General features: G+C 34.0%; 1 protein-coding gene across 5 annotated transcripts in view; it reads left to right on the top strand.

The window, feature by feature from the left end:
- The window catches only part of PFKFB2 (6-phosphofructo-2-kinase/fructose-2,6-biphosphatase 2), a 43650-nt gene extending 34111 nt beyond the window's left edge, over positions 1-9539 (top strand). For 4 of the 5 annotated variants that reach the window (XM_081946977.1, XM_081946974.1, XM_081946976.1 and 1 more), the window contains one exon: positions 93-9539. In XM_081946977.1, coding sequence (XP_081803103.1) covers positions 93-117 — 25 coding nt within the window. In that variant the 3' untranslated portion in view covers positions 118-9539. The remainder of the gene's footprint in view (positions 1-92) is intronic. The other variant, XM_081946978.1, reaches the window with a different exon arrangement.
- Positions 9540-13848: the final 4309 nt, after the last annotated feature.

Genomic DNA, 13848 nt, shown 5'->3' on the forward strand with positions numbered 1-13848 from the left:
GAAATGGAAGGGTTGGAAAATTCTGTGCAGTTTATTTTTCATCCTATAATGAGAGAGGTTGTGTCAATGTTTTGTTATTCCCCTTTCTATAGGGAGAAATCAGGTGCAGTCATCTGAGAACCTCTGGTCTCTGTCTCGACTCGCAAGTGAGACTGATGGTGAAAGAAGCAGTTGTTCCAAACCTGTGCTCAGAGTGGCCAGTCGCTTATGCTTCATGCTTTGTTTTGCAGTGATGCTTCCCTACAGTTCCTTTTGCTGGCAATTTTGTCTTGATATGTTATCTTTATATGCTGTTCCATGAAATTGTGCACATATGTGAATGTGGCTTTTTGTTGATGCTGTGTTTGCTTTGTTTGTGACGCTTTGTTTGTTTTGTCAAATGAAGCTTTCATTTTGTATATATTGCTGAAAGTAAAAACTGCCTGATAAACATCTGACGGAAATGTTTTGAGTTTTGCAGGTAGATAAAATTTAATTTATGGTAGTCATATGATCTTTGCAAATGCAGTTCAATCACTTTGGAATGCAGAAGTATTGTTAATGATTTATCCTTATTGCAAAATGTACATTGGCATATAGTTTGGATATTTGGTACTAATCACATGCTTTGCCTTCCATAAAAATATTCTAAAGCTAATTTGAAAATCATTTTCCTATACAATTTGCTTTTATTATTCCCATGGAACGTGATAGTTCATATTATTTTCTTGGGAATATTTTCATAAATTTCCCTGTCCAATGTTTACGTTGTCCTATAATCAGAGACTAAATGTTTTTATTTATTTATTTATTTAAGTTTTATAAACATCAGTGTTGTTAACTTGTTTACCCCCAGCCTTTCTGTTGCAGTTTCTGTGAAAAGGAGAAAGAAAAGAATGAACACAAAGAGAATTAATTGAAGTACCCTAAAGATATAGATAACTAACTTGAATTGATTTTAAAAAACTGATTAATGAAGGAACTAGAAGGCAGGAAAACATGCAGGGAAAAATGACAATGACTGTCCCCTGAGGAGAGTTATATCAAATATGCATATATCCTATGAAAAGAAATTTTAAATTAAATAATAATGTACAATGCAGCATTAGAGTCTGGAGTAGAGAATAAGTTTCCCAAATAGTAGTTCACTAAATTGGAATTCTGCCTGTCAGGATCTTCCCTTAGAATCCATAAGTGAAAAAGAAACCTACAATTAAAGGAAAATTATTTTAATAAAAGAACAACTTACTAAACCAATTAACCAGAATTTCACTATTGTAGTATATGCATTTGCTTTTCTTCAAATCTCTCTTGACTGCACTAGTAGTTAAACAAACTTGATGTGGTTATTGGGAATAGTCAAAATGGATATTTTAATTTATTTTCAACTTTTTCAGAAATCAAAAAGAGATGGAATCATTTTAATTTCATTCTGTTGGGGACATCCAACAAATTTCCTAATCACCTTACTCTGACGTGTATTTCAACATCATAGAAACAAATTGTGGAAAATCTTCCAAAATGAAGTTTTATTGGAGCAATATATGAAGCACGCATTATATAATTATTAAAGCAGCTGTGTTGTTTGCAATACTGATATGGTTGCTTTCAGGGTTGGTCCCAGCTATCTCCCCATGATGCTTTTTCTCCTTCACTGCACTTTCTGCCCTGCAGAGGCTACTAGGAGCAATTGTTCAAGTTTTCTGGATGATACGGTTGCTTTGGGGTTTTGAAAAGAGGTGCTTCTATGCACACCCACAGATCAATGATATTCTGAACAGCTGCAGTACGGTTTTGTCAGCTGATTCTGCTTTTCTATAGTTACAATGCCCTGTGGTTAATGATTTGCTTCAGAAAACTGATAAAGAAGGAAGCATTAACTGATTATATACTATGTCAAGAATATTAGTCTACTTTCAGGATTCTGAACAAATTCTCAAACAGGTGCCCAGAGTGCCTTCTGCTATGATTATAGAATAGATGGTTAAATTTAATTTGTATGTTAATATTAATAACATAAGTACTATGTATATAGCACTTGTCTCATGAGAAGTTACTGTAGGTGGTGTATAATAGTCAATAAAAACAATACATATATAAATACATTTAAAAATTAGAAAAATCAGCATTAGAAATGGGGATGATTTGAACTAAAAATATATACAAACCCCAAGCAGAGAGAGAGAGAGAGTGAGTAACCCACCTGGTGCCATCTAACAAGTCTCTGGTTCCTTGGGATGCCCAGACAAAAACAGGTCTTGGCGAATTTCTGGAATACAAAAAGGGATGTCTAAGAAGGAGAATGTTCCATAAGGCAAGTGCCAAAGTACTAAATATAATGTAATGAAAGCCAATTCTTAGAAACCATAAGCTTCAATATCTTAAAATCTAATTTGTATCCCCCAAAGACTTAGGACGGCATTCTAAAGTATAATCAAATAAGATGAACATGGTTAAAGGATTAGTTATACTGTCATATACACTTCCTTTAGGAATTATCCAGTAAAATTTTAGTCTCTATCCTGAAGGTTTAGGAGGAAGATCCTTTGTTAAAAATTTTAATTTTAAAATTTTAAAATGGATTTGCTCAGAAATATATAAAAATGATTATCTTGGTAAGCTGATAAATGTAATAATATTGTTCACTTCAGTATGTTTTAGCCCAAGATAAATATATCCTTTTCAACATACCCAGTTTTGCTGTTAGAATAAACTGTCATTAGTTGAATCAGTTTAAATCCTAACAAAAAAGAATCAGATGGATTAGCGTTTTAAAAAGAAGACCTCAAGATAGGGTTTTTTTAAATTCCACCATCAATTAAACTGCTGCTGTCTGTTGTTAATTCATTCTTCTATTACACAAGTTTTCATATAGAAATTTCATGTGGAAAGGAAAATAATTGCTACAATTTATACACAACATTAAGACATTGTGTTCTAAAACATTGTGAATAAAATATTAAATGTTATTCTGTGACACAAGTATATAAATAGTCTGAAGATACAGTGTGATATTATTACTTGGCTGTTTGATTTGATTTTTACATTTGAAAGGAGGTGGTCTTTATAAATGCTAGTTAAGGGGAGATCAGTCTCCCCTTAAGGCTATTGTTAGCCTTAAGCTCTAGCTAATCAGAGAAGGTCCCAAATGCCACCAACCAGATTCTGGTGGTGTTTTTTAATCAGATTGTCTTTCTTATCTTTCTGTCTCCCTTTCTTTTTTTGTGTTCCAATTCTCTTCTAAATAGGAAATATCCTAAACAGGACATTTAAAAATTCTATGGTGATTTCAATCTCTTATTTGAACTCCAATTGTTCAAAAGACAGAAAAAAAAATATCACTGTTTTATGACCAGGTTGCGTCAAAGAATTGCTCTTTAGTATGTTTAATTAAAATACATTGGACTTTAAGAAGTTCATTTCAGAAAACAGTTTCCTAGCATTTATAAGATCTTTGTTCTCTTTTTACCTTTTGAACTATTCAAAGTGGAATCATAAATTTTGGAATCATAAATCATAGATTTTGACTCTCCTAGGAATTTATTATTCTACTTCGAATAGTTCGGTGAAATATGAACTTAGGGTTTGAAATACATGGAGAATCACTTAAAACTTTTTTGTTCATCTGTCACTTTATAAAAAATATTTCAATGGATTTCTTGGGATAAATGATTGTGATTCAAATTAGAGGACAAGGTATCTTGCTTTTTTGGCTCTCTAATGATAGACTTGAAAAAAACTAGCAAACACTTTAAAATGTGTGTATTTTTAATCATTTATTTATTCACCTAAAACAGTGTTTCTAAACCTTGGTAACTTTAAGTCCTGTGGACTTCAACTCCCAGAATCCCCCAGCCAGCATAGCATAGAATTCTGGGAGTTGAAGTCCACAGGACTTAAAGTCACCAAGGTTGAGAAACACTGACCTAGAAGCAATACTCCATATAGTTTGTTATTTTTCAATTATTAAAATTATATAGTTACTTTCTATTAAACATACTGTATATGTTTGTATATCAATCATACTGTGTATATGAATGTCTCTCATATTGCCAAGGATACATACAGGGAAATGATGAGAATCTTTTGGAGGTCTTCCACATACACGAGTTAACTTGTAGGTCACAAAAATTTAAGAAAAAGATGCCATGCTTACTAGAGCCATGCAAAATATTTACAAGACGCACTTTACAAGTGTGGGGCTGTAAATAGAGCCACCCTCCTCAAAGCATTAAGGCATCTGTTGAAAGGCTTGGCATCACTGCTATGAAGGTCCTTTATGTGTGTCCATGCAGAGGCAACATTTCTGCTGAGATTGTCACATAAGGTTCCTCCAAACTCAGTGCTTGAAGCATTGACGTTCTGTAACATGTTAAAGATGTGGGTGGTTACATTGCTGAAATTAGTACCCGTGAAGCATCACTTTGGCGAAGCAAAGTGGCATTCCTTGTAAAATAAAATATTTGTACATACAATCCATGTTCAGACAGCATAAGAACGGCCTTAAAATAGCCATAAGCTTTTGAGAAGATACAAGGATCACCTACCTCTCTGGATACTGCTTGTCTCAAAGTTGCTTTTTCAAAAGGCAACTGGACTTTATTTTTCCTTGAAGACATTTTGCTTCTCATTCAAGAAGCTTCATTAGTTCTGACTGAATGGTGGAGCACTCTCAGAAAGAGTGCTAACTTTCATTGGTGCTCTTTCTGAGAGTCATTGACGCCACTTGGAAGTAAGGAAAGGAGTCCTTTCAGCAGTTCTAGGAAAGTTCCACACCCATTTGTACTATTCAGGTGACCCTGAGGGCACAGATAAACCTCCAAGAAGTCTCAATGACCCTCAGAAAGAGTGCTAAATAGAAGAAGAATAGAAGAATATAAATCCTTCCATCCTCCACCATTCAATCAGAACTGGATGAGAAGCAAAATGTCTTAAAGGAAAAATAAAGTCCAGTTGCCTCTTGAAGAAGCACCTTTGGGACAACCATGACCTGGATGACTGAGAATCTCCATAGACATTTTATACAGCTTGATTTATTATTTGGAAATCCAAATGCTAACTATTGTAACTGTACCTAAAATGAAGCACAAGATAATTGTGAAGTCCTTTGAATCAGTTTGTGCTGTGTGCCTTTATAACAATAGCCATCTTTAGACTCATGTGCAGAAGCTATTATTTGTATTACGATAGCTGTGTTTCAGTTTTTTAAATATTAATTTGCTCACAACAAGAATGTATTGTTGAGTTAATCTATGAAAGTTTTATTCTTGTGTAGTAAACTAACTGTTACAACTGAGAATTGTTATTTTAATGGATATTGCAAATCTATTAAAACTAAGCTTTGGAATTGCAGATATTTCAAATATAAAGAAAGAATGTAAAGGATGCAAATTCATGGACGTCTAGAATGAATGTGCAGAATTTTTTAAAAAGTACTCTACTTTTAATAAGCCCTTCATATATGCTTCTATTTCATATCTGAAGCTCCATTTTCTTCATCAATTAAAAGGGATTTATGCAGGATTTGAAAGCAAAATAGAATATAGTTTATGGTCAAATGTGTTTCAATTTAGGGATTTTTAGGCACAATTCAATACTTGTGCATTGGAAAGGAATTTTACATTGCTGCGTAACTCTCTGGTAGATAGCAGATTTTTTTAAATAGCTGATATTTTCATAAAGAAAACTAAAATTAATATGGTAATGACATATCTTAAATATGTGTATATAAGCTGCAGATTTTCTTGTGGGCTAGGTAAATAAAATAGTTGGAGTATTGTATGTATTGCTTTTCTTTAGCATCATTTAATGTCATTATGTCCGACTTGGTGACACTACACAGACAACCTTGGCTAAGCTGCTAAAAAGCTAAGGAGGAATAATACTTGGTTGGAAACTACCAAGATAATCTACATGTGTGGTTGGTGGTTCATGTTTCATGACAACATGAAGAAAAACACATACACGCCAATCCTAGAAAACCTGTTTCCACTCCAAGTGTTGTCTCCAAGATAGTTTTAAATTTAACAATGTAATGTAATGTCACATGTAATAATTATAAATTTACATTTTTTTAAAAAATGAGGAACCTAGTTCATAATGATATTGTTTCAGATAAAAGTGTTTATTCTTTTAATTGTTATGTTTGGTTTCTCCTTTCTAGAAAAAAGCTGGCTTAGCAATGTAGAAGTATTCCATTTGTGTCATAGAAAAACTTCATGGATGTCTCTGGAAAAAAAATCACCTTCGACTGGAACTACTTGAAAGATTATTTAATGAAGCTGCTTCTGCTCTCAGGAGCTTTAAAGCATGATGGATTGTTTCATTTTTTGAACTTCTCTAGTGTCTCTGAGAATGGAGTACTGAACGTTTTGTTCATGACATATATTAAATGATCAGCATTTGAACTTAGAACAAGCTTGCTTTAAAGCTCTTAAAGCCTAATAATGCACTTATTGGTTATCTGTAAGTGACATCTTTCTGGAACTTAAAATAACATCAATATTAAAATTGTAAACCAATTTTATACCTGTTTAAATGTTATGGCTACCAAATTAAAATCCTAAGAAATACCATTCTTGTAAAACATTTATAGAAAAGCCATGACATCTAAACTATATTTAAATAGGTTGAGATTTGTTGTATAGATGAGACTCATAAAAAAATTAGATTTTTTGCCTCTCCAAAACACATATACAAATCTGATTTTCTTTCTTTCTTCATTAAATATTGTGTGTGGATTGCACTATATGACTTAACAAAGTTCTTCCTTATATAAAAATAACTGCATAAGAATCTAGTTCTCAAATATGTTGTAGCTAATTCAAAAGAGACTTGAATAAATTCAAGGCTTTTAACTTAAATTTATAGTGCTATACGTGCAGTAATAGTGATACTAGACATTATTTTACAATAAAAGAACATTTTGCTGAATAAGTAATAGCAAGAATGTCCATTTGAATCTCCTTAAATGTTTAGGAGAGTTTAGCCTGTCTTAATCAGTTCTGCAGGAAATATGAGGCGTTTTCTTTCTTTCAAGGGCATTTAATCTTGAATTCTTGTCTTCAATAGTTCTTGAGTGGCTAGCTCTCAGGTTCTTATCCTCATTGTGGGATATGATAAACATTAAGTTTTTAAATGCTGATTCCAGGGTATAAACATCTTAGCCAAAATGATAGCAATAAGGTCTCCAATAGCAAAGACAAAATAAATTTGACTTTGCTATTTCCTTTCTCATTTCAGAAGAAAAGTCAAAAATTAAAAGTAGAATCATTGCTTGCTAACCGGTTTGAAACAACTATCTTCCCATTTTACTAGGGGTAATTTTAAGTAAACTGTACCATTGATGTAACAGTGTAAAACAATTCTTAGTAACAATTATTTCTTTTAAGGCAGTGGTCTCCAACCTATGGGCCATAGCATACTACTGGGTATAGCCTATTTGCAATCGGGCTGCATGAATGGTGGGTCGGTGTGCGAGCACATGCACACAGAGCTCAACGTGTGCAACTTGAACTGCATGTGCATGGGGGTGCCCATCAGCCTTACACTTGCACAAGTTGAGCTGTACACATATGTGTGTGATGACCCACTGGTCATGCAGCCCATCTCCCCTACTACCGGACTGCCAAACTGCCAAGATTGGGGACCATTGTTTTAATGTATAATAAAAGTAGCAGAAGTGCACCACTTAGGCCAATCATAGGATTTTTCCAAAAGTGCCATCTATATGAACTAATTGGAACAGTTAATGCTACATAACTCCAAACTAGGATTTCTAAAAAGTCAGGTAAAGATCTGCTTGCCATATTTTAAAGATTTTTAATTGCTGCTCTGTTCTTCATGATTCTTATTTTTTTGTACCTCTGGCAGTAGATAGTGAACCTGTGCCTACCCTTTTGCTGATGTTGACTTCCCCAAGGGCCTATATGGCAATGGCCAAACTGGCATGACATTAATTTTCTGTTTGCTTTTGCTTTTACAAATACCTTCAAACCTAAGTCTACAATTTGCATTTTTAAAACTTTTATGAAATGCTAGGATACATTTGACATCAGAGTTGAATTCTGTCCTTGATGCACAATGATTAACAATTGATCTTGGAAAGATCTTTAAAACATAACTTTGATCCCCCTGTTTTGGTCTCTAACATTTAAAGTTTGCCTTATTTCTAATAGAAGACAACTTGTAATTTGTATACGTTGGGCATGCAAAAGTAGCGCAGAACTCATTGTGTACTTTTCTCTGTGTATCCTAAATAGAGCTAGAATATCAGGTAAGTTAAAACAGTATGTCTGAAAGATTTATATAACTGGATACATATCTTCTTGTTCATTAAGTACAGTTTTAAAAAATAAGTTAGTCGCAATGTTTTGAATTACTTGTGCAAATGGGATAGATGATTTCTAAGCAGAGCAAAATATGAATAAAGGGGATAGATTCCCCTCTAAAGGTGGGATAGTAATGTTACCTTTGTCAGTGGTGACTTTTCCCTTTTCTCTTTTAAATTTAAAAAAACTCTTAATTCTCATACTGGGTGGAGGGATTCTCTCCACATTTTAAATTTTGTTTTTAAATAATTATCTCCAAATACATGTGTGGAACTTTCTTTCATCTTTATTTTCTGACTAAAAACACATAACCATAAATAAATGATGGGCCATGTGCAATCAGATGATCATTGTTAGAAGGGAGTAAATGGAGGAAGAACACTCCCCCTACTCTCCTCATTACCCTCACACTCCCCCTCAATTTATCCAGGAAATAATGCAGTCCATGTGAAAATGACAGGAACTAGTGACTCCTATGAATGCCAGAATTTTGATTTGATTGGCATTAGCTTATGCAGGCAATTCTAGCATTTATCCAGAGGTAAGTACCCTAAACATAGGATTTTAACAGTATTACAATTTCACTGCAAAGATAAAATTAGAGTAGTCCACAAAATAAAGAAATTACCATAGCATCTCATTTAGTACACCAGTGCTTCATTGCAGTATTATTTTATCTAAATTCATAGTATGGGTTAATTTAAAAACATCTACACATTACGTACCTCACTAATATAAATATGCACAACAAACACAATATTTTGCACAAGTAATGAAAATGTTTCTCAGAGTGAACCCCTGATAATGTCAAGAGATAAATAATATATATTTTTATGCTAGGGAATATTAATGTATTTTCAGCAATTTTGTCTCCTTAATTGATAATACTACTTTCTTTGATACTAGCATCTACACATGAAAGAAAAGTTCTGAATCTAAAGTGATCAATCCTCTCAAAATTTGGAGTCACCAAGAGACTGTGATAGCCGAAATGCTTTCTAGTCAGGGAGAAATGATTTCTTTTTTAAGTGTGTATAACTTAAACTGGTGTACGTGACATATTGTTGCCTTAACCTGAGAATGGGTTAGAAACACGTGAAGCATACCCATTTGTAATTAATGTCTGAAGTGCAATACTGTGCTAATTGTAGCTCTTTATAATGGTACTCATGCTTGGTGCCTATGTAATAAATTATGATGATGCTTAATAATCAATTAGTGTACTGTATAATATCTGTTGCTGTGCCTCATCATTCTTTCACACAATTTACTGCTTACAAAAGCCTTTTTACTGTTCACAAAACCACCTGGAATTTCCAACTTTGGAAGGTGTGGAACCAATGTAAAAATATGGTCCCGATACCCAGTCCTTACAGAGAGTTCAGAGTGATAGCATGATTGATGGTATCAAACATCGCTGAAGGATCAGAAGGGATGCATTCCCACCATCGAAGTTGCAACAAAAATCATCAGTCAACAAGATCAGTGCTGTTTCTACCCATGATCAGGAATGAAAAAGGTATACCATCCTATCCCTTCTTGAGCAAGACATTGGTGCCTTCCCTTCCCTAGGCATCCAAAGGAAAGTGGTGAATCAGCTGCTGGAGAAAAAACAAAACTTGTTGAAAATCACTTAAGTTTATTTGAGCTTTGGGAGGACTGTGCATAAGTCTATCCCACACCACACATGGATGTGCTGAAGTCATATTAACCAATACAGTAACATAAAAATGTCCTTAACTGCCTTTATAGAAGCTGACTGGTTTTCTGAAAACAAGTTCACCTATAGTTATGCCATCACTAATGACTGATCAGAATTTTCTGATTAGAACATTTCCCATCAATTGTAATTATAAGGAGAGATAGGAACTGACAAGTGATTGGCATATGAAGCTCCAACTTTTTCCCTGTGTTAGAATGGTCCATTACGTCTTGTGTTTCAGGATTTATGCTTCTCTGCAATAAAGATTCTAAATCCTGCCTAATTGTATCTAATCCATGACCAGAATTAAGGGTTAATGTCTTATGATTCATTGCCCATATTGTGTGGAAGTTCCTCATGCTATCTTCTCTTAGGATGTAAGTGAAATAAAGACAATTGTAAGATTTGAAAGATGATTATATAGTGACAAATAGGATAAAATAGAAGTTTTACCTCCCTACCTCCCTACTTACCTATATCTATCTATCTATCTATCTATCTATCTATCTATCTATCTATCTATCTATCTATCTATCTATCATCTATCTATCTATCATCTATCTATCTATCTTAATTTCTTTGAAATGGCATAGTTAAAATATAGAAGCGGTTTTCATTATAGTATTAACCACATAATTCCAACCAGTTGTTCTTTTCAGTGAAAAATAAGTACTGGCAGAAAATATACAAATCAAACAATTGCAATATTAAGGGAATTACCACATTTTTATTTCAAAGGAAAGTTGGCTAGATATTTTCTCATCCAAATTTAAAGACGAGTTGATATTTTATCCTTTATCTTCCTATCCCTTAAAACTGCTGATCACTTACTTGGGGATTTTATATTGCTCAGTACTGTTATACAGGGAGGTTAATAGTTTGAGCTCTGTAGCCTTATAATTTTTAGAATCATTCATTTGCAAATTACACAGGAAAAACTTTTTTTCCCTCTTGCTGTTGGGCACTGAATTACATTTAAATCTTTATTCTCTCTTGCTCTTAGGAATTGAATTACATTTAGATCTTTGGTACGTATATGCTAATGTTAAGTTTTTCACAATTCAGTTATTTCAATGTAATTTTCTGAAGAAAAATGTTGCTCATTGGCAAGTTGCAAAACTAATAATAAACTAACAAGCACTCTATTCAAACTCCATTTCAATGCACAAAAGGTCAAATGAAAGCATATTAATGAAAGGAAATGAGGATTTTAGGAGAAAAAGAAACGATTTTTGTTACTAAAATCTGTTGTTCCTTTCCCATGAGAACTCATTATCAAAAAACGTATTTCTGTTTAGTAGCCATAGCATCATTATCAACAGGCATTTGGTTGTTGATAAAGAAACAAACTATTGGCATGCATTCCAATCTCATTTTTATTTTGTGTGCCTCTGAGTCAATGTTGACTCTGGACACTGATAGCTGCCTGGGCAAGTCCTTGCAGTTTTCTTGGGAAGGCTTGGAAGTAATTTGCCATTGCCTCTTTCCTAGGGCTGAGACAGACTGGCCCAAGATCATCCCAAACGTTGTGCCTAATTGGGGACAGGGAGACTAGAAGTCAGCCTCCCAGTTTCTAACCTGATATCTCAATAATTTAAACACCAAACTAGCTCTACATTCCAAAAGCCTGTTTTGGTTTGATTTTTTATTGTTGTTATTTCAAGGCATATCCCCACCCATTGTTTAAACTGTTCCTATGTGCTGGTCAGTGACTTTAAGTTAATTTATGAGAATCCTGAGCAAACTAAGACTATTTGGAATAAATAACAAAGATTCACTAATTGGACAATTCTGCCGCTGTGCTCTCTCACCTACTCAGCAAAGAAACTGCCAATAATTTTTCTTCCCACGGGCAGGTCTTCCTGAACATATAGACATTTAGGTGGGTGTGTATGTTTTCTCTCGTACGTGTGAAACTGTTGGGAGAGTTGTAATATCAGTTTGGATCCAATATCAACAGTATACTGATGAAATCTAAATGCATATTTCTATCAGTGCCACCCATACCCTAGATAGAGAAGAAAAGGCTTGGTTTCAGTTTTGACAAGACTAGCAGCTGAAGGCTTTCCACTTTCAGGCTTGGATGTTATGCTCTGCACTACAGCTCTTGCCTTCTGGAACAGCATGTCCATAGAGATTTGCATGGCTCCCACCCTCATGACATTCAGAAAGTCATTGAAAAGCTAGCTACTCTTGTGGAAGGATGGTCATTGAGCTGCTATGGATTGTTAGTATATAAGATTTGTCTTCTGGATTCTCTTTTTATTGTTTCTTGGTTTTTAAGTAAAACCCAAGCACAACGTATTGGAGTTGAGCAGTAATTGAATTGTTTAAACCAGCAGTCACCAACTGGTAATCTGTAGGCCACTGGTGGTCTACCGAAAAATTATTTGCATTTTTAATATTTCACTAAATACTATTTATTGTTTTTTTAAAAAAAATCATATTAGTGGTCCACAAGATTTAAAATTATGAATGTAGTGGTCCCTGAGGTCCGAAAGTTTGGTGACCCCTGGTTTAACCCCCCCCCCACATACACATACTGGTAGTCCTCAACTTACAACCACAGTTGATCCCAAAATTTATGTTACTAAGCAAGCCAGTAGTGAAGTGAATTTTGGCCCATTTTACAATTTTTCTTGCTGGAGCAGTTAAGTGAATCACTCAGTTGTTAAGTTAGTTATACAGTTGTTAAGTGAATCTGGCTTCCCCAAACCCATTTGCTTTTCAGAAAATGATCACATGACCCTGGGACACTACAACTGTTATAAATATGAGCCAGTTGCCAAGTATCTGAATTTTGATCATACAACATTGGGGATGCTACAACAGTTGTAAGTGTGAAACACTATGAAAAGTCACTTTTCTTCAGCCCAGTTATAACTTCGAACAGACACTTAAAGAAACTGTTGTACATCAATGACTACCTGTATATACAAAGTTAAGGCATCAAAATGCAAATGTATGGCAGCACAAAAACTAGTTTTAAAATAAATGTTTCTTTCTCAGTGCTTTGTTGGCCTCTAATGTCTTTTAAAGCTGCCTTTACCATAAATTCTGCAATAGCACAATGGTAACAATACCTTGTAAATAGGGGTTCATATCCAGCATACATATTTCTAATTATTATTTTTCTTTTCTGACCTAGCAACTTCTTCCTGCATTTTTCTTTTTAAAATATAACCAGCAGTATATCATTTCATTGATATTCTGGGTTTCATTCCAGCCCAGAGCCCATTTTTCTCAGACTGATCCTGAAATAAATAAAATCAAAAGGTCAAGTTAAAAGGACTGACAACACTCCTCATCTTCATTTCTGTATTTTTGGGATGAATATTAAAAGCTGAAAAGGAAACAAAAAGACCAAAGGACCACCTCACCAGCAATCAACGCCCAGATAAGCAGAGATTAATACCAATATTAGCACTAGTCCAACAATCAAGTAGCAAACAATACCCCACTCAAGGTAAACTAACTCTGGCAAACAAGCTAATATTTAACAACAGCCTAATCAATGAACCTCTAAGGATATTTCCATCAAGGGAAAAGCCATTAGTCTTGAGAGCAAACCCCATTTCCTTCTAGTAGTGATATTACCTGGTTGGGTAATTAAATGTCTGCAAGAAAATAACTAAGATCAAAGACACCAAAGACTCAACACTTTTTACTGTTATTGTTAGAGGTAGGGAATAGTTGAGATTAATTATAAGAAATGTTATGACACTAAATTCATGAAAGAGCAAAAGTAATTTTACTTTTTAAATGAAACCTTGACAATAAGAATAATGAACACTCGAAAAAAATAAAATGATGAAATTATGCATATATAGCTAGTAG

Source organism: Natrix helvetica (assembly GCF_964273705.1).
Source record: "Natrix helvetica genome assembly, chromosome: 3".
Taxonomy (NCBI): domain Eukaryota; kingdom Metazoa; phylum Chordata; class Lepidosauria; order Squamata; family Natricidae; genus Natrix; species Natrix helvetica.